This window comes from Suncus etruscus, chromosome 14 (assembly GCF_024139225.1).
Source record: "Suncus etruscus isolate mSunEtr1 chromosome 14, mSunEtr1.pri.cur, whole genome shotgun sequence".
NCBI classification, from domain to species: Eukaryota; Metazoa; Chordata; class Mammalia; order Eulipotyphla; family Soricidae; genus Suncus; species Suncus etruscus.
In genome coordinates this window covers 38,766,078-38,791,865 of record NC_064861.1, presented here as the reverse complement: position 1 = coordinate 38,791,865, position 25,788 = coordinate 38,766,078, and the positions used below count along the sequence as shown (strand labels likewise).

The 25,788-nt window shown below is 51.6% G+C and overlaps 1 protein-coding gene across 1 annotated transcript; it reads right to left on the bottom strand.

The window, feature by feature from the left end:
- Positions 1-15,310: 15,310 nt before the first annotated feature.
- On the bottom strand, positions 15,311-16,330 carry FOXL1 (forkhead box L1). Its single transcript, XM_049786772.1, has one exon. It carries the CDS (start codon positions 16,328-16,330, stop codon positions 15,311-15,313), a length of 1,020 nt encoding a protein of 339 aa, XP_049642729.1.
- Positions 16,331-25,788: the final 9,458 nt, after the last annotated feature.

Here is a 25,788-nt window from a genome sequence, read left to right as displayed (position 1 = left end):
GACAGGTCCCTCTCACCAGCCCTGTTACATGGAGGCTGGGCAGGGGCCTCGTACCAGTTTCTGGGCATGACTGAGTTGTGTCTCTCTGGCATCTACAGGTGCTGTACCCACAGACTCCCGCACTTCTGATTTCAAATTGGCTTTGGGGATTCTTTCCCCTGATATGGTTTCCAGGGCTTTTGCAAGCTTTGGTTTTGTGGAATAAGGCAGTGTTTTAATTCTTTTTTTTTTTTTTTGGGGGGGGGGGTTTGGGTTTTGGGTTACACCCGGCAGTGCTCAACTCCTGGCTCTACGCTCAGGAATCACTCCTAGCAGGCTCAGGGGACCAATGGGTTGCGAGGATTCAAACCACCAACTTTCTGAGTGCAAGGCAAACGCCTTACCTCAATACTATCACTCTGGCCCCAGGTGTTTTAATTCTTTTTTTTTGGGGGGGGGCCCACACCCGGCGGTGCTCAGGGGTTACTCCTGGCTGTCTGCTCAGAAATAGCTCCTGGTAGGCACGGGGGACCATATGGGACACCAGGATTCGAACCAACCACCTTTGGTCCTGGATCAGTTGCTTGCAAGGCAAACGCCGTTGTGCTATCTCTCCGGGGCTGTGTTTTAATTCTTATCCCATGCTAAAGCCCTAGATACTGTGATTCATGCCAGATTGGATTAAGGGGTATTCAGGTGGCCCGTGAGATTGATCTCATCCCAGTCAGACTCAGCTACCTAGCTGAAGCCTCTGTCTCCCTCTTACATTTTAGAAATGATGTCCCTTGGGGCTGGAGAGATAGCATGGAGGTAAAGCGTTTGCCTTTCATGCAGGAGGTCATCGGTTCGAATCCCGCCATCCCATATGGTCCCCCGTGCCTGCCAGGAGCAATTTCTGAGCCTGGAGCCAGGAATAACCCCTGAGCACTGCCTGGTGTGACCCAAAAACCAAAAAAAAAAAAAAAAAAAGAAAAAAACAAAAAAGAAAAAAGAAATGATGTCCCTGAGCCTGACAAAAGTTCTGTTTTGAGAAAAATGATTAGAGATGTGGTGTAGCTACCAAAGTCTCTATCATAACAACTCTTCTACTCTAAAAAATTGGGAATAGCAGGGAGTCAAACACTAAGGCATGAATGAGAGAGGACATAGATAGAGATGCTAAAGCTGGGGCCAGGACCAAATTTGGCCCTTCAGCTGTTTTTTTTTGTTGATAAAGTTTTATTGATCCATGGCTACTTCCACATATTTGCGTGCTACTTGCATTTGCTTTCTGGCAGAGCAGAGAAGTGGCCAGAGGACTACATGGCCTCAGAAATTCAAATCTCTCCTATCCACAGTTCCCTCACACAGGCTGAGCAGAAACAGAGTGTTAGGGGGAAAGGAGGGGTCACTGGAGATAGACTGAGGGCTGGGATTCTTGGCAAAACTTAACTACAGAGAATTTAATAACATAAATGTGTGGAATAAAGGGGCAAGAGCCAGAGACACAGCATAGCAGGAAGGGTGTTTGCCTCATGCATGGTTGATCGAGGTTTGATCCCCAGCATGCCATATGATCCTTCAAGCACTGCCAGGACTGATTCCTGAGTGCAAAGCCAGCAGTAACCCCTGAGTGTGGTCCAAACCCAGAGAAAGAAAGAATAGTGAAAGGAAAGGAAGAATAAGGAAAGGAGGAAAAGAAGATAGAAAGGAAGGAAGAACGAAGGAAAGCATAAAAGAGAGGAGGAATGGAGGGACAGGGAAGGAGGAAAGAAAGTAGAGAAGGGAAGAAAGAAGGAAAAAAGGTGGGAAGGATGGAAGGAAAGAAAGGAAGGAGAGACAGAGGGAATGAGAGAAGGAAGGAGAGATGGAATGAAGGGGTAAAGGGGGAAGGAGGGAATGGGTGAACAGTTGGGGCTCCCGGAGGCCCCTAGTGTGCTATGGTGAGGCACTGGTTCCAGACACCCTGCAGGGCTGCATCCTCAGCAGTGAGGGCTCACTGGGTCACACCCCAGCCCCTCAGGCAGACATTCCTCTACCTGTCCAGACTAAGGGTGCTTTCCTAAATGTGGGAATGTATAGACATGGGCTGGCCCTGTCCAGCATGCTATGCCCAGGTTGGAAGTGGTGACCCTACAGTTGGTGCTAGTACCACGACCACAATCTCCCACTGTGAGGCACCATCAGATGGCACAGCTGCCAGCTCCAGCTCCCTGTACCTGGAACCTCTAGCACCAGTGGTGCCATAGCACTGATGTGATCAGCAAGGCCCTGTGAGTCAGAGGCGAAGGCAGGGAGTGTGATGCTCAGAACAAAACCACTCAGGCAGACTGGCAGGGACACAACCGAGTGAGGAAAAGCACAGCCCGGGGGTGGAGGTGGGATGTGCCCATCCTGATGGATAGAAAAGAGTAAATGTGGGGATGCAGGGGGAGAAGGACAAAGAGACATGATCAAAGGACAGAAGGGAAGGATGGAGGGACTGACAGAAGAAAGAAAGAAGAAGGAAGGATGGGTGCATAATTGAGTAGATAGGAAGTGGAGATAGTGAGTGGAGGACAGGTTGGTGAGTAGATGGTGGATGGATGATGAATGGATGGATGGTGGCTGGATGGATGATAAGTTGGATGTATGGATGGAGGAGAAATGGATGTATGGATGGTGGATGGTGAATGGTGGGGATGATAGTTGGTGGATGGTGGATGATTGAGTGTAAAATAGAACCCACGGGTTGTGAGATAATTCTGCTTACCATATCTCTAACCCTTGGATAGATGGGTCTGAAGAAGCAGGGTAGTGACAAAGAAATAATAAACCTGTTCCCCAGATATACAATCAAGTAATCTTTGATAAAGGGGCAAAAAATGCAAAATGGAGCAAGGAAAAACTCTTCATCAAGTGGTATTGGGGCAACTGATCAGCCACATGCAAAAAAAGAGAACTCAGACCTCCCTTTAACACCATGCACAAGGTCAAATCCAAATGGATTAAAGACCTTGATATTAGACCCGAAACCATAAGGTATATAGAACAACACGTAGGTAAAACACTCCATGACATTGAGACTAAAGGCATCTTCAAGGAGGATACATCACTCTCCAAACAAGTGGAAATAGAGGGCCAGAGAAATAGCATGGAGGTAGGGCATTTGCATTGCATGCAGAAGGATGTTGGTTGGAATTCTGGCATCCCATTTGGTCCCCCGAACCTGCCAAAGAGCGATTTCTGATCATAGAGCCAGGAGAAACCCCTGAGCACTGCCGGGTGTGACCCTCCAAAAACAAACAAAAACAACAACAACAAAACAAGTGGAAACAGAAATAAACAGATGGGACTATATTAATCTGAGAAACTTCTGCACTTCAAAGGAAATAGTGACTAGGATACAAATGCCACCCACAGAATGGGAGAAACTATTCACCCAATACCTATCAGATAAGGGGCTAATATCTAAGAAATACAAGGTACTGACAGAACTTAACAAGAGAAAAACATATAACTTCATCAAAAAATAATAAGAAGAAATGAACAAACACTTTCTCAAAGAAGAAATACAAATGGTCAAAAGGCACATGAAAAATATTCCACATCACTAATCATCGGGGAGATGCAAATTAAAACAACAATGATGTACCATCTCATGCCACAAAGACTGGCACACATCACAAAGAACAAGAACAATCAGTGCTAGCGGGGATGTGGAGAGAAAAGAACCCTCTTGCACTGCTGGCGGGAATGCCATCTAGTCCAGCCTTTATGGAAAACAATATGGAGATTCCTCAAAAAACTGTAAATTGAATTCCCATATGATCCAGCTATACCATTCCTAGTAATATACCCTAGAAACACAAAATCACAATACTTTCTGAAGACCTATATTCATTGCAGCACTATTTACAATAGCCAGAGTCTGGAAACAACCCAAATGTCCTTTAACAGATGAGTGGCTACAGAAACTGTGATACACATACACAGTTGAATACTATGCAGCTATCAGAAGAGATTAAGTCATAAAATTTTTCTATATGTGGATGGACATGGAAACTATTATACTGAGTGAAATAAGTCAGAGAGATAGACACAGAATAGTCTCACTCATCTGTGGGTTTTAAGAAAAATAAAAGACATTATTGTAATAATACCCAGAGACAATAGAGATGAGGGCTGGAAGGACTGGCTCACCACAAAGTGTGGTGAGTTTAGTTAGAGAAATAACTACACTAATAACTATCATGACAATGGTAATGAGGGGCTGGAGGGATAGCACGCAGTAGGGCATTTGTCTTGCATGCTGTCAACCCAAGGTTGATGGTGGTTCAATTCCTGGCATTCCATATCATCCCCCGAGTCTGCTCATGGTTTCTGAGCTCAGAGCCAGGAGTAACCCCTGAGCACTGCCATCGAGTGTGACCCCCCCAAAAAAAGAAGAGACAATGGTAATGAGTGAGATAAGTAAAATACCTATCTCAAATATAGGCAAGGGGTGGGGGAAGAGGAATAGGGGGGTATTGGTGGTGGGAATGTTGCACTGTTGAGAGAGGGTGTTGTTTTTTTTTTTTCCTGGTTTTTGGGTCACACCCGGCAGCACTCAGGGGTTATTCCTGGCTCTATGCTCAGAAATCACTCCTGGCAGGCTCCGGAAACCATACAGGATGCCGGGATTCAAACCACCATCCTTCTGCATGCAAGGCAAATGCCTTACCTTCATGCTATCTTTCCAGCCCCGGGGGTGTTCTTTTTATGACTGAAACCCAACTACAAACATGTTTGTAATCATAATGCTTAAATAAATATATTATTAAAAAAATAATAAACCAAGCCAATCAGAAAAGAAATATGGAGCCCATGCTACTCATTGTTTCTCTCTGAGAGACAAGCCAAAATGGATTTTTCTTTATTATCCAGGTGGGATTTTACATATCAAAGGAGAGATTTAAGGGAAAGAGGAAGATGGAGGAATACCTTTGTTTTGGGTTAATAGCTGGATGTCATCTTACAGTGGAGGGATAGATTGATAGTGGATGGATGGATGGTGGATGTGGATACTGGATGGTAGATGGATGGAGGGTGGATGGCAGATAGATGGAAGGTAAAGGATGAATTGTGGATAGATGGTGAATGATGAATGTGAATTGTGGTGGATGGACAATTGGAGGAATAAATGAGGATGGAAGGATGATGGATGATAGTAGATGGATGAATGGTTGGTTGATGATGGATGGTAAAAGGTGGATGGCAGGTGGGTGGTGCATGGATGGTGGATTGATGGTGGTGGTTGGGTTTATGGATAAATGGATGCTAGATGGTGAATGAATGGTGATGGATAGAAGAATTGCAGATAGATGATGGTAGACTGATGGTAGATGGTGAAATGTGAATGGTGGATGATAAAAGTGAATGATTGATGGTGGATGGTGAATGTAGATGGAAAGATGGGGGTGGTGTATAGATTATGGACAATGAATGATGGTTTAATGAATAAATGGTAGATGTTGAATAGATGTTGGCTGGTGGAAAGTGGACGGTGAATGATTGATGGTTGGATGGTGAATATGAATGGAAAGATGGGTGGTAAATGGTGGATGGATAATGGATGATGAATGATATTTGAATGAATAAATGGTGGATGGTAGGTGGATGTTGGCAGGATGAATTATGGATAGAATCTGCTGGCTGGCTGGATGATGATGGATGGTTAATGGTGGATAGATGGATGGTAAATGGATGGATGATGGTTAGATGAATCATTAGTAGATGGATGAATCATGGGTGGATGAATGTATGCATGTTAGATGGTGGATTGATGGTTGGTGGATGGATGGATGGTGGATGGTTGGTTGGTTTATGGTTAATGGTGAATAGATGTGGATAATGGATGAATCTTAAATGGTTGAATAAACGCAAATTAGTTGGATTGATAGTGGATATATAGATGATGGGTGGTAGATGGTGGATGGATAGATGAATGAATGGTAGATGGATAGTGGATGAATGATGGATGGATGATGGAAGGGTGGATTGATGGATGGTAGATGGATGCATGGTGGATAGATGAATGGTAAATGGATAATTGGAATGATTGTAGATGTATGGTAGATGAGTGGATATGTTGATAGTGGATAAATGATTGATGGTGCATGAATGGATAGTGTATGGATGGTGTATTGATATATGGTGGATGGATGAATGGATGGTGAATGTAAGAATGGCAGATGGATGAATGGTGTATTATATATGGTGGATGAATAGATGGATGGTGGATTGATAGTGGATGGGTGGAACATAAATGGTAGATGGATAAATGGTGGATGGTGGATGCATGGAGGGTGGGTTGATGGATGGTGGATGAATGGATAGTGGCTTAGTGGGATGAATGAATAGATGGTTGATGGATGTATGTTTGGTGGATGGTGGAGGAATGGTAGATAGTGGATAAGTGATGTCATATCTCCCTGACAGCCATGCTGTGGACATGGGAGATGGGGCTCAGAGAGACCCCTGTACCATGGCCTCCAGTCTGAGCACTGCAGTATCTTTTGGGGATGATGGTGAATCCTGAGAATTCTGTGTAATCTCCCACAAGCAAGGAATGAAGTTGAGTCTGTGCAGGGTGAAGAGTAGGGTAGACACCACTGAAGTGAGGGCCACCAGGACAGTTGTCAGTGTTTCCACTGCCCAGGTCAATGGGGAACCTGGGGGCATCCTGAGGGGGCTCTCTCTGCTCTGGGCTTTCTGTTAGAGATGGTCCAGAGCATGCAATGCTTTCTAAATGGTGGAGCCAGAGCTGTGGTATCAGCCCAGTCAGGTCTGGATGGTATCGGGGGTGGAGCCCCCCCAAGTTTTCCAAAAGAGGCAGCATGTCTCCAGGAGCTACTAGAGATTGTGGTAAGGAGAAAGGGCCAGGTAGGGAGTATCTACAGGAAAGGTTCCCCTCGGCTGAGGGCTTGGGGACAGAGTCCCTCTCCACTGTGGGAGCAGAGCAGGCAGTGTGGACCTGACTAGGTCTGAGAAATAACCTTACCCCATGAACCTGCCCTGATGCCCATTGGGGAGAGGAAAACCAGACTCCCTGAGGGAAAAATGTGCCAGATCTCGGCCATGATCGATAGATCAAGATGACTCTGCTGCTCTCCATAGATGTCAGCAGAGGGCTGCAGGGCAGACATCCCCCTCCTGAGCTGGATCTGGCTCAGCCCTGCCCCTCCCATAGAGTGACGCAGCGAGGCGGGTTCCTGGCTCAGGCTGGACCTGCCACCAAGGCCTGTGGTCATGATGTCACTCACAGAAGCATGATACAACCTTTTACGAACTTCCCATGGCCCTACACTGCAGGGTGGGTGAACACAGTGCAGAGTAGGGGGTGCCCAGCAGCGTGCTCGACTCCCAAGCCGACTCGAACGAAGGCCAGAAGGGATAAAAGCTCAGGCCAGAGCACTTGGCACAGGGACATGTCTGTCTGAATTACTTGTTTCCAAGGAAAGATGAGCTTCTTTCTTCTAAGGTTGTGCTATCAGACCCAGAGATATGGAGAGCACTGGTCTGGCATGAAAGAGCTCCAGGTTCAAATCCTCAAGCCATAGAATGTCCTGACCCCTGCCAGGCATAAGCCCTGAGCACAGAACCAAGAGTGAACCCTTAGCACCACTAGTGTGGTTCCCTAAACAAAAGCAGAAACAAACCAAAACACCCCAAAGGGGAAGTCCAGGTGCATACCAGCTCCAGAGATGGCTGCATTGACCTGTGGCAACCAGGTGCTAGGTGGATCTACAACAGCAACTCCTCACTGTCCATAAATTTATCTGTCCATCTGTCTGTTTCTCTGTTCCTCCATCCTTCTGTTTGTCAGTCATTGCATCTGAGGAAAAGAACCTCCTCCGCATCCCTGGCCAGAGCCGGTGGCCAACTGTGCCAACGAGGTGCCTTAGCTGATGGTGGTCAAGAGAAGAGCAAATCCCATTTGTTATTTGTTGATGAATGAGCCGATAAATAACCTGGCTGAATTTGGTGATTGCCTCAGAGTCAGGGCCAGGTGTGATTAGCACCCCATGTCAGGAGAGCTTCGAATAGGCCTCAGGTTGTTTAACCTCCTTGTTGCAGATGCAAGAACAGAAACAAGGGGCCGGAAAGATAGCACAGTGGAAGGGCGTTTGCCTTGCAAGCAGCTGATCCAGGATGGATGGTGATTTGAATCCCAGCATTCCATATGGTTCCCCCATGCCGGTCAGAAGCAATTTCTGAGCGCAGGGCCAGGAATAACCCCTGAGTGCTGCCGGGTGTGACCCAAAATCAAAAAAAAAAAAAAAGAAAAGAAAAGAAAAGAAAAGATTTTCAGCTACTAGTCCAGACATCATGATCAAGTCCTGAGTCTGCCCACCAGACTCAGGTCCTCAGGGGCCCTGAAAGTCAGTGAAGAGTCAGAAGTAGTGGACATTCTATCCTAACCGTCTTCATTTTCCTCCTCTGTCCCACACACATGCCCGCCTATCTGGGGCTCAGATAATGAGGCCCTGACAAGACTCTGCTGCTGGAATAGCCCTAACAGTGCTCAGCGGTGTTTCCCTGAAGCCCCTGGCTGCTAGGACCCTCTGATTCCCCTAATGCCCCTGCAGAGGGGACCCTCATCCCTAACCCTACCTGGGAGAGATGAGAGTCTGTGACTCCTTTACACTCTCACAGTGACATGAGACTGTTCTTTGGGATCCTGGTAGTGCAGTTGTGGCTGTGCCCAAGAAGGAGAGGACAGTGAGGCTGAGCACATTCTCATAACCGTAATCTCAGCTTCCACCTGTAGCATTCCACGCCCCCTCTCCACCCTAAAAACTCCTATTTCCCCTCTTCCTGGCTTCCTCTTCAGTGTCCTGCAGAGACACTTAGGGCATTCGAATGATGGTATGGTGATGGTGGTGATGATGGTGGTTATGATTGTTGCAATGGTTACGATGGTGGTGGTGATGGTGATGGTGATGGTAGAATAAGAATGGTCGTATTGTTGTTAGTCCTGGAGCCACAGGAGAGGTGGCAAAAGGTAAAAGGAGCCGGGAGTCTGGTAAACAGTTTCTCCACCAGGAAGAGACCATCCAGCAGGGATGCTAGAGACAGTTTCCTATCTCTCCTAGAACTTTCACCTGTGGGTATGGCTTTATCTACCCTGGGGCCAACTGCCCTCTCATGCAGTTACAAGGGGTGGGCAGCTGGTAACTGATGTCTTTACCCTTAAAGGTATAGTAATGATTGACCAGGGGCCATAAGTCTTTGTTTTCTTACAATTGTGAAGGCTATGGTGGTGTTGAGGGTGAAGACTGAGGTAATAATGTTGATAAAGTTTAAATTTTTGGGAGGGTCGCACCCAGCAGCACTCAGGGATTACTCCTGGTTCTATGCCTAGAAATTATTCCTGGCAGGTTTGGGGGACCATATGGGATGCCGGGATTCGAACCACCATCCTTCTGCATGCAAGGCAAACTCCCTACCTCCATGCTATCTTTTCAGCCTCCTAAAGTTTAAATATTTTAATATAATTTTTATTGAGACCAATGTGAATTACAAATCTTTCACGGTTGTATTTCAGGTACATAGTGACAGTGAATTAGGGCCATTCCCACCAACAGCGTTGACTGCACTCTGCCATAGTTCCCAGCATGCATCCCATACCTCCCCCCTTAGTCCCCTGGACTGTTGAAATGTTTATGTGAGTTACGGATGTCCTACAGTGATGGAGTACATGCCTTGCTTATTTGAATTTTGGAGTTAATTTCAGGAATCAGAACCCACAAATAAATAAATATATCATATTATGAGAAAATCATTGAACACATATGTATATATATATAGGTACGCCAGTTAAGATTTCTTGATGGTAGGATTATTTTGGGTGATCATAAGATTATAAGTTTGTGGTCCAGACAAATAGCTCCTTGCCTTGCATGCAGCCAAACCTGGATTGATCCCCAGGACTGGCCACTGAGCACAGAACCCAGAGTAGTCCCTGAGCATAGCTCACTGTGGCCCCCAGGCCAAAATAATAAAATAAAATAATGCTAGCTATGGGTTTTCAGAAATTAGTCACCATAGAGTTTATACATATATATTTTGGTTTTTGGGTCACACCCGGCGGTGCTCAGGGGTTACTCCTGGCTGTCTGCTCCGAAATAGCTCCTGGAAGGCACGGGGGACCATATGGGACACCGGGATTTGAACTAACCACCTTTGGTCTTGGATTGGCTGCTTGCAAAGCAAACACCACTGTGCTATCTCTCCGGGGCCTATACATATTTTTTAAAATGAGAAAGACAGGTCTTGTTTCTTTCCCTGCATTTCTAAAGAGCCCACTTTTCTAGTGGGACATAAGGCTTTTGCTTGTCAGGGTCAGAGACATTGGACAGCGAGAAAGGCGCTGGCCTTGCACATGGCCAACCCAAACTCTAACACCAGGAATCCCATATGGTCCCTGATCCTGCCAGAAGTAATCCTGAGTGCAGAGCCAGGAGTGAGCCCTAAACACCTCCAGATGTGGCTTCCCCAAATAAAACTTGCGGGTGCCTGAGCATAGACCAACTGCCCAATGTAAAGAGAAAGGAAGACAGGGTGTCATGGAGGAAAGTGGGGAGACCTTTCAACGGTGTGTCAGTTGCTTGTGAGTGTGAAGGGATGAGGGGACACCTGAGTTCAGTGGGTGCTGTAGGGACCCCCTTTCCTACTGCCCTTGGGGCAGCCCTGAGCACCCCACAGCCTGCTGGACTCTTCAGGGTGGGAGGGAAGCCCCAACACAGTAGCAGAGACAGGACAGGCCTTAGGACTGAGACTCCCTCACTCCATTCTCCCTCTTCCCCACAGCCCAACAGGGGTGCTGGGCTCTCTACTCCTAGGTCCTCTCCTTGGGGTCAGGATGGGGCAGTCTCACCACCCTCCACAGTGCAGTGAGTGTTGGTTGCTGGGGTCTGTAAGACCTTAATTGCATGGCTAGCACATGGCAGGGACTGAGGCATGCATATGTGCTCATGTCTATGTCTACTGTGTGCGCAAGTGTATGAATCTGTGGATGTGCATATGCATGAATATATGCATGCATGTGTATGGGTGTGCACATGTGTTACGAGTGTGATTGTGTCCTTATGTGCATGTGACAGCCACAGAAACTGTCTGCTCAACCTCCCACACTCATCTCGCTGGCTGAGGAGCCCGAGGATAGAGGAGCCGCAGGGCACAGCCCAGCTCCATCTGCGGTGCCCACCAGGCCACGAGTCCAGACGTGAGTTATGTCCCCCCGCCCCATACTCTCAGGCTCAGAGTCCAGAAATGTGGGAAAGTTTATTTATTTCCCCCAAACATTCCTGATTTGTAATGTACTTTCTAAAAATGTCCTCACTGACCAAACCCGGCTATATTTAGCTGCAGCATTGGAAAGAACACTCCTTACTCTTTATAAGGCGGCTTGAAAAGAAGGGGTGCAGGCCAGACAGCTGGGTCTCCCTGCTGGCCTGCAAAAAACGGTGGGTAGGCAGGACAGAAGGACAGAGCCGACCTTACTCTGCACTCCAGGACCCTCGGCAGACAGCTGACAGCCTTCTTAAGCCTGGTACAAGTGAGGAGGCAGTGGGGCCAGCTTCCCTGGGTCATCAGTCTGCTTTTGGTTTCATGTTTGAAGGGGCTGAGGGAGGGAGCTGGGGCAGGAAGCTCAGTCTCCCCTCCCCCTTCCAGTGTCTGTCTGATTCAGAAGCAGGTCAGGAGAGCAGCAGAGCTGGAGACTTCCTGGGGGAGGACTTGAGGAGGCAAGCAGTGCCCAGGATTTGAGGTCAGGGCTGGGGGTGCCCGAAAGTTGTGCCCTGGCCTCCAGTTCACACATGAGGCTGGAACAGCCCTACTAGGCTGGGCTAGCTGTTCCTTCAGCTGACCTCTGAGCACCTGGAGGTACTCCCCCACTTCACCAGGGGGATAGCCAGGCAGAGCCTAAGTTCCTCAGGCTGGTCCCTCTTGCTCACTCCTGGCAGCCCTGCCAGGGGGTCCAGAGAAAGGGTATCCACACTGGGTCCCAGAGAGAGCGTGTCCATGTGGCTCTGCCTCTATCTGGAGCAGCACAGCACCAGCCCCTGTGATGGAGCCAGGGTGATGATGGGTTGACAGTTGGAGCCAGTATCCACAGAGTCTAAGGAAGACAAAGTTCCTCCCAGGAATTATTGCAGGAACCAGTGCTCAGTGCCCCCCAGTCCTCACAGTCTCTGCTGAGTCTGTTACTGTCCCCCAATGCGCAGTCCCCAGTTCCCTTCACACAAGCTGCTGAGACTAGAGGGGTCTGAGTCCCCAGCTCTGTGTCTGGGTTGCTCCCACCCTAGAGGGAAAAGATATGTTTCGGCACTGGGGGTGTGTGCCTGGAGTACAGACACGCGCACACACACACACACACACACACACACACACACACACACACACACGGCAACCTATACATACCACACTCACACAGTAACACACACGAAACACACGCATGTAAATCCACATGTACACACAGAAACCCACACATATTCATATACATATAAATCCACACATTCATGTATGCACATATAAACCCTTATGCATACCCATAAACTCACATACATGTACATGTAAATCCAAACACAGGCACTGATAGACATAGGACCCCCAAGTGCCCCCAAGTGCCCTGTGAGACCCCTTAAACTCCTGCATGAGTGTGAATGGATTAATGTGTGTCAAGGTATATAGTGAGAGTGTGATTGTGACTGTATGTGTACAAGAGAATGAGCATGTATGTGAGAGTATGTGAGTATATGTGTGAATGTGAGTGATTGTGTGTGACTGAGAGAATGTGAGTATAAATGAGTGTATGTGTGCATGTGTGACTATATATAAAAATGTGTGTGCAAGTGTCTTAGTATATAAGAGTATGTAAATGTTGGGGCCGGAGCAGTGGCGCAGCGGTAAGGCATTTGCCATGCGACTGACCTAGGATGGACTGCACCCGGCGTCCCATATAGTCCCTCAAGTCCGGAGTGATTTCTGAGTGCAGAGTCAGGAATAACCCCTGAGCGTCACCGGTGTGGCCCCAAAACAAACAAACAAAGGAGTATGTAACTGTGTGAAATATATGAATATTTGAGCGTGAGAGTGTATAAGATTCTGTGTGTAAATGTGTGAGTATATGTGAATATGTGAGTGTGTGACTGCACGAGAGTGAGTGTATAAGAATGTACAAGTGTGTGAAACCAGTCAGAACCAAAGGAGAGGTACCAGCTCCTCTTTTTTGTACCCTGTAGCAACACCCTCCTCAGAATTCAGAGCCCCCGGATGCTAATGGAGTCCCAACAGTCTTTTTTTTTTTTTTTTTTTTTTTTTTTGGTTTTTGGGCCACACCCGTTTGATGCTCAGGGGTTACTCCTGGCTATGTGCTCAGAAATCGCCCCTGGCTTGGGGGGACCATATGGGACGCCGGGGGATCGAACCGCGGTCCTTCCTTGGCTAGCGCTTGCAAGGCAGACACCTTACCTCCAGCGCCACCTACCCAGCCCCTCAACAGTCTTGTCTCTTCCTACTGGAGTCTGGTCTGCTAAGTCCTGGGATCTCCATTCATAACCAGCCACTGAAGTTAATGAAAAACAACTTTATTCACAGAGGCTGAGTCTGGGGGGTGGGAACACCCCCTACCCCGGCCCTACATGCAGGGTCATAGGAGTCCACAGAAAGAAGTGTTGTGGCCCAGGTCAGGCTGCAGTGACACCCCCCCCCCCCACCTCCCACTCCCATGGAGCCTGGACAAAGATGGGCACTAAGCATTGGTGGGCCTAAGAATAGAACCTCAATGCCTTCCCACCCCGTGCCCTCCTGAACAACTTCAGAGCTTGGCCCTTATCCCCTGACCTTACTGCCTATCAAACTACCATGTGGTGGTCTCCCCTTTCTCACCGGCCCCCATATCCCATGCCTGCCATCAGCGAGAAGTTTTGATTCTTCTTCCTGTAGCTGAGATTGAGGGGGTGTTCTCGGGTCCATCTTTTTTGGGGGGCACTCACCCATTTTGGGGTATCCACCCCTATTTCAGGGTGCTGCCAGTTCCCAGTAGAGCAGAGTCTGTGTCACCAGGAGGCCCCAGGAGTCCAACTGCAGAACCCAAGACCCCTAGTAACATCTTCACAGCAGGCTGCCTCTCAGCCCAGCCCAGCCTGGCTCAGAACTCCCCACAACTCCAGGGCTCTGTGGCTGTTGGCTGTTGGAGTACAGGACTGGAATCTTAGGTGTGCTTTTCAGCAGAGATAAGGCTCCTCAGCTCCCCTATATTTTCCAGGGGCATGTTCACACCCTACAGAGCTTTAGGCCCATGCAGTGCTCAGGGCTCACTCCTGGTGGCGCTCAGGAAACCTTGTGATGTGTCAAGGATCCTACTTGAGTGGGTGACCCCCCAAGGCAGGTGCCTGCCCTGTCCAGTCCCCCCTGGAGCCCTGACAGCTCCTTGCTACCCACAACTGCCCCACACCCACTGGGTTCCAGAAAGGGCAAAGGTCTTCAGGCCCAGCTCTAAAAACCCCACTATTTAGTGTTCCCTGCCCAGACATCTTCCTGTTCTGTGTCTCCTGTGTCCCGAAGACTTTCTGACCCCCTCCCCCAAATACTGAAGCTCTTTTGGGGCACTGCAGGGAACTTGTGTGTGGATGGAGAGCTGTGATGGGCAATAGAATGCGGTGTGGGTGAGGGGTGAAGGGTGAGGGTATGGATAAGGCATGCAGGGTGTGGGCCAGGGGTGAAGCTTGCGGGTGAAGGATGAGGCATGCAGATGAGAGGTGTAGGGTGTGTGGTGTGGAGTTCGGGGCTCAGGGTTTGGGGTGAACTTTCTTCATGGGCAGACAGGAGAGCAAACTTTGCTTAGCCAAAGCTAGACAGTCGCTTTTATAGTCTGGAGAGAAAAAGAAACAATGCCTCCATTTAAAATAAAAGCAGTTTCTCCTTCCACCTCCACTGGTGAGCCCTCAGCAGTCGCCAGATGCCCCAAAGAACTGAAATCAGAGCCTTTTCCCCCAGTCCCCTGAGCTGTGTCTCAGCAGCAAACAGGCAAGACATAGAAGTGCCCAGGACCAAGAACCCAGCAAGGTCAGGCCCCCAGACCCCCATCCAGCCCTGAGCCCTGGGATGTTGGAATATGGGCTAGGGGCAGGGAGCTTCAGCGGCTGACAGCCAGATCACAGCCAGGATCACAGAAGACCTGAGGGCCAGGAGGGTCTCGAGGGGCCCCTGAACGCAGGCTTGGCCACACCCCCAGGAAAGGTCATTTGTGAAAAAGCCGCTTGCGAGTCTGTCTGCCTCCGAGGACGAGGACGCACCCAGGCTGGAGAGACGCGCCAGCCCCAAGGATTTACTGGAAGTGGAGCAGCGTGTCTGGGAGCTGCAGCGGGAGGCAGGAGAGGAAGGGGACTCCCAGCTGGTAGAAGCCGCCCTGCACGTGAGGGTCGAGCGTCAGCGAAGCGTTGAAAGGCGCCCGCAGGCTGGACGACGTGGCCAGAAGGCAGCCGCTGCCGCTGGGCCCAGGCTTGGTGGCCCCCAGGAGCGGGCCCCTGGCGACCGGCCTCTGGTCCTGCCCGCCGGCCAGGATGCTGTCTATGCTGAAACTCTTGGCCTTGTCTGAGCTCTTAGGGGAGCCGCCGGTGGCGGGGAGCAGCGGAGGGGACCCCCGTCTAGTCGTGGTGCGTGCCGGCTGGCCCCCAGTCTCCGCCTCTGCGCGGAGCACGGCGGATGCGTGGTCGTCGGCGCCGGGCACTGGAGCAGGGGCCCCAGGCCAGTGAAGAGGCGAGATGGGCTCAGGAGCTCCTTGGAGAGCGGGGGTGGCGGGACTGCGCCGTGCTCCCGCTGCGGGGGACAGCGCTTCTGCGCCCCTGAGCTCCATGGCCTCGGTGGCGCGAGGGCGCTTGGCCTCGGGGGCCCCCGGGGCCGGCTTGGGCTTCCTCTTCCGGCGCCGGTAGTTGCCATTCTCGAACATGTCCAGACACCGCGGGTCGAGCGTCCAGTAGCTGCCCTTGCCCGGCCGTCCCTTCTCGCGCGGCACCTTGACGAAGCACTCGTTGAGCGACAGGTTGTGGCGGATGCTGTTCTGCCAGCCCTGCTTGTTGTCGTGATAGAAGGGGAAGCGGTCCATGATGAACTGGTAGATGCCGCTGAGCGTCAGCCGTTGCTCGGGCGCGTCCTGGATGGCCATGGCGATGAGCGCGATGTAGCTGTAGGGCGGCTTCTGCGGCGGCTCCGCGCGGCCCGACGTGGCCAACGCCGCGGCTGCGGGCGCGAAGGCCAGCGGCAGGCCGGGCCTCTCGGGGCCGTACAGATAGAGCAGAGGCGAGGCGGCGGCCAGCGAAGGCAGCCGAGGCGCGAAGACGTGGCTCATGGCGAGCGGGAGACGAGCTGCTCGGCCCCGCACCGGGCCGTTGCGCACGGGCGGCTCAGGGCCGGCGCCGGGCGCCGCTGGGTCCCTCCTGGGGATGCGGATGGACCGCTGCCGCCCGCTGTGCTCCGCTGCCGGGCCTCGCCGCCGCCTTCTGTGCCGGCCTCATGGCTCTCAAAATGTTAAATAATTGTTGTAAGTTTGCGATTTGATGTTGACTTAGCGCTGGAAAATAAATTGTCTATGATAAACAGCCGCTGTGTTCTCAGCCCACCCACATTAATTAAAATTTCATTGCGGAGAAACTCCAAGCTCTCCCCTCCACGTGTCTTTCTGATACCAGCCAATCGGTTTCGGGACGATGCCTTCATTTGTTTATAGAATTAGTCTGTTGATAAGTCCGCCCACCCAAGTTGAATCAAGCTGTGTTTATTTGGAAAAATTTCCGGGCACCCAATATATAAACGCGCGCATCTGATGTTTGAAATACGCGTCCACCCCGGGAGCGGGCGGCTGAAGCTCAGGCAGGAAGTGGACCTCTGCTGGGCTGCCCGGCCAGGAAGGAGAAGTGGAGACAGTGGGGGCTCTGGGGGTGCCAAATCGCCCTGAGCCGCCCATTTCCTTCTTCAGAGGGGACCTTCTGACCTGTCTTAGACCCCTAATGAGGCTTTTGAAAGCTTTCGCGTGGGGCTGCGAGGGCCTTTGGAGAGGTTTGGGAGTCCAGACCAGCAGCACTGGTGTCCATTCTAGGACCCAGAATCCCAGAGAGGCCCAACTCTCCTCCAGGACTCCCCGGGATGGGGCAAAGGACTGGGGAGTTGCTTTATGGGGGAGTAGAAGTTTTACAAAAGCACACGGATTTGGGGGTACACGCAAGGAGGAGGCACACCGTAAAGGGGGGGGTTCTGGCAGCTGTGGGGAGAGTCAGTATTCGTGGATGCGGGTCCCTGGCTTTCCTGTTTATAACAAGGGGGAGTTAGGACGACTTTACAAGTGCATGCAGCTGGCCCTGATTACATTAGGCATTTGGGGAGCCGGGTTGCTCCCCCGCCCCTTGCCCTGGGGTGTTAGCTAGCGCCCCCACTCTCATTTGACAGTCAATCAACCCAGGATCTGAACCTGAGCCTATAGTGATGCCCAGTTCAAGAAGGTGCCTGCCCCAGCGCCTGGTGTGTGGGGTCAGGGGTGTTATGTATTCTGTAGCTGGTTCCTGATTAGGGTCTCCACACAAATGTGTGTGGGGGGACTGAAAACGCCCGCTCATCGATCCGATCTGCAGCCAAGGGACGCTGAAGGTGGGCGGATTCCCCAAAGCACCCACGCCTGCCTCGGGGACCCCCTACAAGCCCTGGGGACTGGTCGGCCGTACTCAGGTGACCCCTGAGCAAGGGAAGAACGCCCAGAGAATCCTGCTTCAAAAGAGGGACTCAGACAGTATCTCTTGTGTTTGAGGGTTCCCGACAGACTTCATGGACGCATGCACGTTTGAGAAGCGAAAAGGAAGTGCTGGGGGGGGGGGTGGTTAAGATCGCTCGGGTGGGGAGCGCCCTGGACAGCTCCAGGTGCTGCGTTTCCGAGGCGCAGGCGGGCAACCTGTCCGGCCTCGTCCTGGGAGTTCTGGAGTTGAGGGTGTTCAGGGGTAGGGGGTGCTCAGAGTCTGGCTCCCTCTGGCCTAAGCACCTTTTCAACCCAAAGGACCCCCAGGACGTGAGTAGCCACGTCCCCCAGATCTCCAAGAGGTTGGAGCCCGCATGGGTGCTCCTGAGCCGGAGCGGGGTCCCAGAGCGCGCACACCGCATCCCCCAGCTTCCCGCCCCCCTCCCCGGCTCTTTCTGGAGCTACCCCGTGGCCCCCAGCCCGGCGCGCGCTTCACCGGCTCTGCACAGGCGCCCAGTGCGGCACTTGCGAATCCCCGGCGGACTCGGCGCGCTCCGGATTCGCGCCCGATTTGGGCAGCGGCGAAAGCGGACGGGACTCCGGGCGCGCCTTCTGGGTCCCCGGGGAGCGATCCCCGTGTCCCTGACCCCTGCCCCGGCCCGCCCTGGCTCCCACTCGGTTAAACGCTGCTGGGGCCCTCGACAATGCCAGTAGCCTGAGCGAGGGAGCGCAGACCCGGGTCCCCGCGGGACAGGCTTCCGGGGCGCACGGGGACCCGTCGGCCTCCGAGCGCCTCTGCGCCCCCGTGCGGAGACTCGTCCCGGGAGGACGCAGCAGGGCTGGCCTGGGAAGCGAGCGCGACCCGCCCTAAGACCAGGTGCAGCCTTGGGGGGTCTCCGAAGCCTCCGGACATCCTTAGAAGCCCCCGGGGGTCTGGAAAGAAGAAATCGGGTTCGAATAAGTGGCAGCACCTGAGTCCCCACCCCCAGGAATCACCTGTTCCCCCAAAAGAGCTGCAGGAAGAGATAGAAACCTCCCCCAACAGCACTCCTCATAAAGAACTTTTTTTTTTTTAATTTATTTATTTATTTTGGTTTTTGGGTCAAAACCGGTAGCGCTCAGGGATTACTCCTGGCTCTACGCTCAGAAATTGCTCCTGGCAGGCTCGGGTGACCATATGGGATGCCGGGATTCGAACCACCGTCCTTCTGCATGCAAGGCAAATGCCCTACCGCTGTGCTCTCTCTCCAGCCCCTACATAAAATTTCACACACATTGGGGCCGGCGTGGTGGCGCTAGAGGTAAGGTGCCTGCCTTGCCTGCCCTAGCCTAGGACAGACCTGGGTTCGATCCCCCGGCGTTCCATATGGTCCCCCAAGCCAGGCGCTATTTCTGAGCTTATAGCCAGGAGTAACCCCTGAGCGTCACCGGGTGTGGCCCAAAAACCAAAAAATTTTTTTTCACACATATATACACATATATATACACACATAACCACTCACACACACCCTCATACATACATCCAAGCATTCACATGCTCTCACACAGACCTCCAGACATACACACACTCAATTACCTGCCTTTCCCTTATATAAACACAGAACATGTGTCATATATATGTTATATAACATCTATTTGAATTTGGGGCTACATTCAGCTTTGCTCAGAGATCACTCCTGGCAGTGTTGGGAATCCAAATGGGGTTTCAGGAATGGAACCCCAATCCTAGCTCCCCTCCAACCATCCTATGTCTCCAGCCCCATCTGTTTTATTACATTATTAAAATGCAAAAATTCTGGGAGGAGCAATAGCACACTTAGTAGGGCATTTGCCTTGCTAATGGCTGACCCAGGTTCGATTCCCATAGAGACCCCCGAGTACACCAGGAGCAATTTCTGAATGCAGAGCCAAGAGTAGCTCCTGAGCACCATTGGTTGTGCCCCTCCAAAAAAAAACAAAAAGAAGTAAAAGTTCTTGGGGCCGGAGAGATAGTATGGAGGTAGGGCGTTTGCCTTACGTGCAGAAGGATGGTGGTTTGAATTCCGGCATCCCATATGCCCCCCCCAACCCCCCCCCCCAGCCTGCCAGGAGCAATTTCTGAGTGTAGAGCCAGGAGTAATCCCTGAGCGCTCTTTTGGGGGAGCAAGTGATTAAAAAAAAAGAAACTTTATGTATAAGGGTCTGTGTATGTGTTTATATGTGGAGTAAATGTGTGTATATGTGTGTGGGTCAACATATGTGTAGGTATGTATGTGTGCAACTTAATGTGAGGGTGTGTATTGTGAAAGTGTGTGGGTATACATGTGAGATTGTGAGTATGCCTGTGACTGTATGTGTGAGTGGCTGTTGTATCATAGTGATTGTGAATATGCGTGTGACGTATAAACATGTTATTGTGAGGTGTGTGATAGTGTATGCGTTATATAACTGTATGTTAGGTATATGTGTATGGCTGTTGTATTGTGTGACTGTAGGCGTATATGTTGATGCATTTGTGTATATGTAGGTGTGTTTGTGAGTTTCATTATCTGTGGGTATGCAGTAGTGTGTGCTTGTGTGTATGTGTGCAAGAGTTGAATATGCGTGTGTGACCACATATGGCTGTATGTAGGTTTGATGGTGTTTGTGTTAGCGTATGGCTCTGTGTGTATGTGAGTGTGTGAATGTGTGTGAAGGGCCATGCAGGGAAAGGTTGGGACAGGCCCGTGAGGCTCCTGGCGGCTCTGTTGAGGGGATCAAGAGCCCAGTGGAGATGGCAAGGGGGACCTGCCCTGACCCTGCTCAGCTGCTGGGGCTGACACTCCATGGCCTGGGCTCCAGGAGGGGACTCGCTGGGCAGCGACAGTCCCAGGGAAAGGCATAGACTCTTCTGGCACCTGGACATGGGATTGCCAATGAGCCTCTTGCACAGGTGGGGAAACATGATAAACAACTGGGATGCAGCAGGTCAGCAGGGGGATTATTGAGGAGTGCAGTAGTGGGGTGCAGGGCTGCGGTCTCTGAGGGGTACACAGAGATCTCTTCACCAGCGGAGGATATGGGGCTCTGAGCAGGGAGCCCAGACAGGACCCAACACCACATCTGGGCTCCTGCCCCCCCCTAAATCCTTCCAGTCCTGCCTCAGGTCTCCTGCCAAGTGGTGGGAAGCCCCAGACAGTCATGATTGATGGACCTCCCCTCTGATTCCAGATATTTGGCACCCAGAGGACTAAGGCTCCTTCCCAGGGATCAAAGTAGGGATCCTGGGGACTGTCCTGCCCTCAACCCCCCTGGAAGTGCTCATTGTCTTTCAGCTCACAAATATCCACCCAGGGGGATTGCCTGAGATGCCCTGGCCCTGCATGGCTCCTGCACACTCTGAAGTGGTATGCATAGGGGCACAGTGCCACCCCTTCACCCTCCACCTCCCACCCTGCTCTGCCACCAGGAAATTGGGAACTAGGTCATAAAGGTGTCTCAGGCCTTGCCCTGTCCCCCAGGTGGTCTCTGGGGGGCCTCTAGCAGTCCCCAGCACCAGGCAGAGGGGGACCTAGTCACTACCCCTGCCCAACTGCCCCTCAACTTCCCTGATACCTTCACCCTCTCCTCCAGTGGGTGCTATGGAGCAAACATGTCAAACTGGTGGGGGGGGGCATCAAGGACAGACAGGAGAGACGGGGCTATTGGCTCCCCTAAGTCCAGGGAAAGTCACTTCTCTGTGTGTGTGGGGGGATTTGTGTGTGTCCAACCAGGGCACCCGGCCCAGGATTCCAGAATGTGCTCAGAAAGTGGTTGGGGGGGGCAGAGAGATAGCATGGAGGTAGGACATTTGCCTTGTATCTTGCCTTGCAGAAGGACAGTGGTTTGAATCCCAGCATCCCATATGGTCCCCCGAGCCTGCCAGAAGTGATTTCTGAGCATAGAGCCAGGAGTAACCCCTGAGAGCTGCCGGGTGTGACCCAAATTCCTCCCCAAAATAGAAAGTGGGTCTGGGGGCTGGAGAGATAGCACAGTGATAGGGTGTGATTGCCGGGCAAGCAGCTGACCCAGGACCAATGGTGGTTCAAATACCAGTATTCCATATACGGTTCCCCATGCCTGCCAGGAGCAATTTCTGAGCAGAGAGCCAGGAGTAACCCCTGAGCACCGCAGGGTGTGGCCCCCGCCAAAAATAGTGTGGGTCTATGGGTCCCCTCAGGCAGCTGTCCTTGTCCCTCACTTTCTCCCACCTCAGTCATACTCATTAGTTAATTCTTTCCCTGCCAACACCCTCCCACCACTGATTTAATTTCCCCACCCCTAGGATTCTTTGATTTGGGACCAGCAGAAATTGAGAGTTAACTTAGAGGGGTAGGAACTTCTCTCTCTCTCTCTCTCTCTCTCTCTCTCTCTCTCTCTCTCTCTCTCTCTCTCTCTCTCTCGCACGTATCCCAGGCCTCTCCCAGGCCCAGAGGTGACCCAAGGCAGTCTTGGGGTGAAGGGAGGAGATGGACCCCGAAAGATTTATGAGCCAAAGGCCCACGTTCCCAGGATCTTGGGTTCTCTCAGCTCCAGACTGAGTTTCCTGCTGAATTTCCGGCTAGAGAGGACAGTGTATGTTCATGGGAGGACCTTTGTGCACAGTTAACATGTGTGTGTGCATGTGTATACATATGCTTGTGTGCATGCTTCGGGCCTAGAAGGCATCAGGCCTACCCCTGTCCTGCTACACCCACTGGCCGTGTCCAGCTTGGGGAGAGTGTCCTCCTCAAGACTGGCCAGTGGGGGCACCAACATGGGGGGAGGGTATGGTCTCTCCAGGTTTGGCCTCCAAGGGTCAGTCAGGCTGCTGGAGTTGGGCAAGGCTCAAGGCTTAGTTATCAGAGAGCTGAGTCCTGCTGGGGTGTGTTTTTCTCCCAGCCCAACCTTGCAGCCTGCTGAGCTGTAGGATAGGGGGTGGGGGTGTCCGGGTGCAAGCTGATGGGACCCTCCTGGCAGCTGTTCTGGTGGCATTGGGTGCCATTTCTCCCCTTTTGACACCAGCTCTGGGTGCCTTGTTTTGTTTGGGGGCCACACCCCGTGGTGCTTTAGAGTTACTCCTGGCTCTGCACTCAGAAATCACTCCTGGCAGACTCAGGAAACCATACAAGATGCTGGGGATTGAACCAGGGTTGGCCACATGCAAAGCAAACACCCTCCCCAGGGTGCTATAGCTCGGGCCCCTGGGTGTCTTTTATAAGAGGGGCCACACCCAATTGTGTTCAACAGTTACTCCTGCTCAGGGATCACTTCTGGCAGTGCTTAGGGGATCCTTTGGGATGCTGAGGATCAAATTCAGGTCAGCCATATGCAAAGATAGACCCCTCTCCACTGTACTGTCCCACCCCCTGGGTAACCCCAAAACTCAGAGGAAATAACAGACAGATGGGTGGAGAATAGACAGGGCCTCTGTACTCAGACCCACTGTGCAGAGAATGGGGGTCTGGGTTTCACCCTTCTCTTAGGATGGGGTGCCCCTCACCAAGGCCACATAGAAGTCTCAGTTGCCCAAGGCCCCAGAAGGGCATATGGAGAAAGGATTTGAAAAGATGGGGAATGGTTCCAATGCCACCCACCTTTTCCCAACATCTGCCTCCTCCAGAGGTCTGGATAAGACCGCAAGTCCCATCCCATCATGGACATGGGCACACAGGAGGCCTAGGTCTGGGTTCCTGGGATGTGGTTGGGGTGGGGGGGTGGGGGCTGAGAAGCAACCTCCAGGCAGGAGAAGGTCCCAGCTAGCCCTGCATTTCCCAGGATTTCTCTCCTCCATCCAGACCCTGCTTTGAGTAGGAGTATCGAGGCCTGTGGTAAGGGGAGACTTTGGGGTGGGGGGAGTCTGTTCTGGGAAGACCCAAAAAGATGAACTTACCCTGGAGAAAAGGGGTGCATAGGGGGCTGGCTTATCTCCATTCAGGGCCTCAGCCTGCTCTGCTTGGAACAAGCGGCGCCCAGAGGGGGGGTCAGATTGCAGGATTTTAGAGTGCACATTTTGGAGTTAATAATAAGCACCAAGACAGTGAGCAGTGTGTGTGTGTGTGTGTGTATGAGAGAGAGAGAGAGAGAGAGAGAGAGAGAGAGAGAGAGAGAGAGAGAGAGAGAGAGAGAGAGAGAGAGAGAATGTGTGAGTGTGTGGTGGGGGTGGGAAAACTGCTGCATCTCAAGCAGATCCGCCCTCGAGGGAACAGAACGTGAATGTGTACAGGTCAGACACCCCCACGCCTGCCCATGGTCCTCAGCAGAGTGAAGGCAGGCAGGTAAGATCCAGGCCTCCATAATTCACACTCGGGGCTCAGTAGGGAGCTGCAGGCTGTCCTGGGTTAGAGGACCCGGCGCCCTCCGCACTTTCACAAAGATTGCATTGTTCCTTCAACATGGAAAGATGAAGAAAAACCCCTAAGGTTCCTCTTTCTGAGTTTGTTTGCTTGTTTTACGCTGATACATGTAAAACACAGAAAGCTTTGCCAATTATTCCAGTTTGGTTCTGTTTTTGTTTGGGGGCCACACCTGGTCTTGCTCAGGGTGACTCCTGGCTTTGCACTCAGGAATCATTCCTGGAGGTCCTTTGTGGTGCAGGGGGACCTTATGGAAAGCCTGGAGAGAACCCGGATCAGCCGCACTCAAGGCCAGCGCCCTCCACCCTCCCTGCAGTCTAGTCGCTCTGGCCCACTGCAAATTATTCATGAAGGGTCTGAAAGCTTAAATATTTTCACCACAATAGGGAAGTGAGGGAGAAATCAATGTGGGGAATCGGAAGGGGAGTCTCATCCTCCCATTCTGTCCAGCAGTGCTCCAATTCGTCTCTGGAAAGCTGAACTGTGTCCGCTTGGAAGCAAGAAGCCTGCGTTTTCGGAAATGGAGGAGAATTTTCGGAAATTTTCGGAAATGGGAGGAGAACAGACCTAGCTGAGCTGCTTTCTCCCCACCTGCCACCTCCTCATGGGGGCCCTAACACCTCGGGGAAATAGGTCCATTTGTTTCAACAATTGGCAAGTTTGTCTGGCTTTAGCTAAATGCAGGAAAGGAAAGGCATTTGCGTTTGGAAGGGGCCCTCTGGGCAGCGTAGACCCAGTTCCACAGCTGAGCCAGTCCCACCACATAGGGAGCTGGGATCAATTCAAGGCTTGCAGATCTGCAGACAAGAAAGCTTGGTGTGTGTGTGTGTGTGTGTGTGTGTGTGTGTGTGTGTGTGTGTGTGTGTGTGTGTCCTCATCTGGGTCAGAAAAATCACCCAAACAAGTGACTTGGCAAACACACTTTGCTTTTTCGAAAGCACCAGAAGGCCAACTCTGCCATGGGACATTTGGGCAGAAAAACAACGCGGTTTATTTTAAGGTGAGTATAATGACGACCACATGAGGTGAATAGGTGAGGTTCAAAGTTTCTAGAGTTTGGGTTTTCCCTTTCTTTCAGAAATGCTACTTACAAAAACCAGTACACTTTGCAACTCAACAGGACTACCAAGGCCTTATTCTCCAAACAACAATAACAACAACAAACAACAAATAAATTATTCCCTTGGCTTGAAACAGACCTGCGGCTGGGAAAAGAAGAGTTTGTAACATAGCGGTGGGGTAAAAACACAGCAGCCATTCTGGGTTCCTGGGCTTTTCAGTTTGGCAGCAAGAAACGGCCTGGCAAGATGCAACATAATCCAGTGACCTCAACTTTAAATATTATATTAATGGCCCTGAACAAGAACAGCAATATCTCCGGATCCCAAATCTGCAGGGTGCTCTGGTCGGATGCGGAGAGATTTCAGTGAGTGCGCTGGGAACCTACTAAGGTCACCTCCGGGGCAGCTCCAGAACTTCAGGTTGGAAACCCCAGAAGCGAGCCGGCGGTATGCGCAGCGGCCCTGCGGGGAAGCCAGTCATTTTGTTCCGTAAAAAACAAACCAGATTCGTTGTCTAGGGCCAGAATCCCGCTTACACCCACCCTCGCAGCTCCTCAGGGTCAGAGTGATTGGGTGGGTGGGTGGGTGACGCGACGCGGCACCTGAAAGGGAGGGACCCTTGGAAGGTCCCCGCGCGGCTCGGGGATGCGGCGCGCGCCTGTGCCCGCGGTGGGTCCCTTTCGATCCAGGA

Bases quoted from the DNA above. Each gene is read 5' to 3' on its own strand.
- FOXL1 (XM_049786772.1), bottom strand. From the start codon at position 16,330: ATGAGCCACGTCTTCGCGCCTCGGCTGCCTTCGCTGGCCGCCGCCTCG.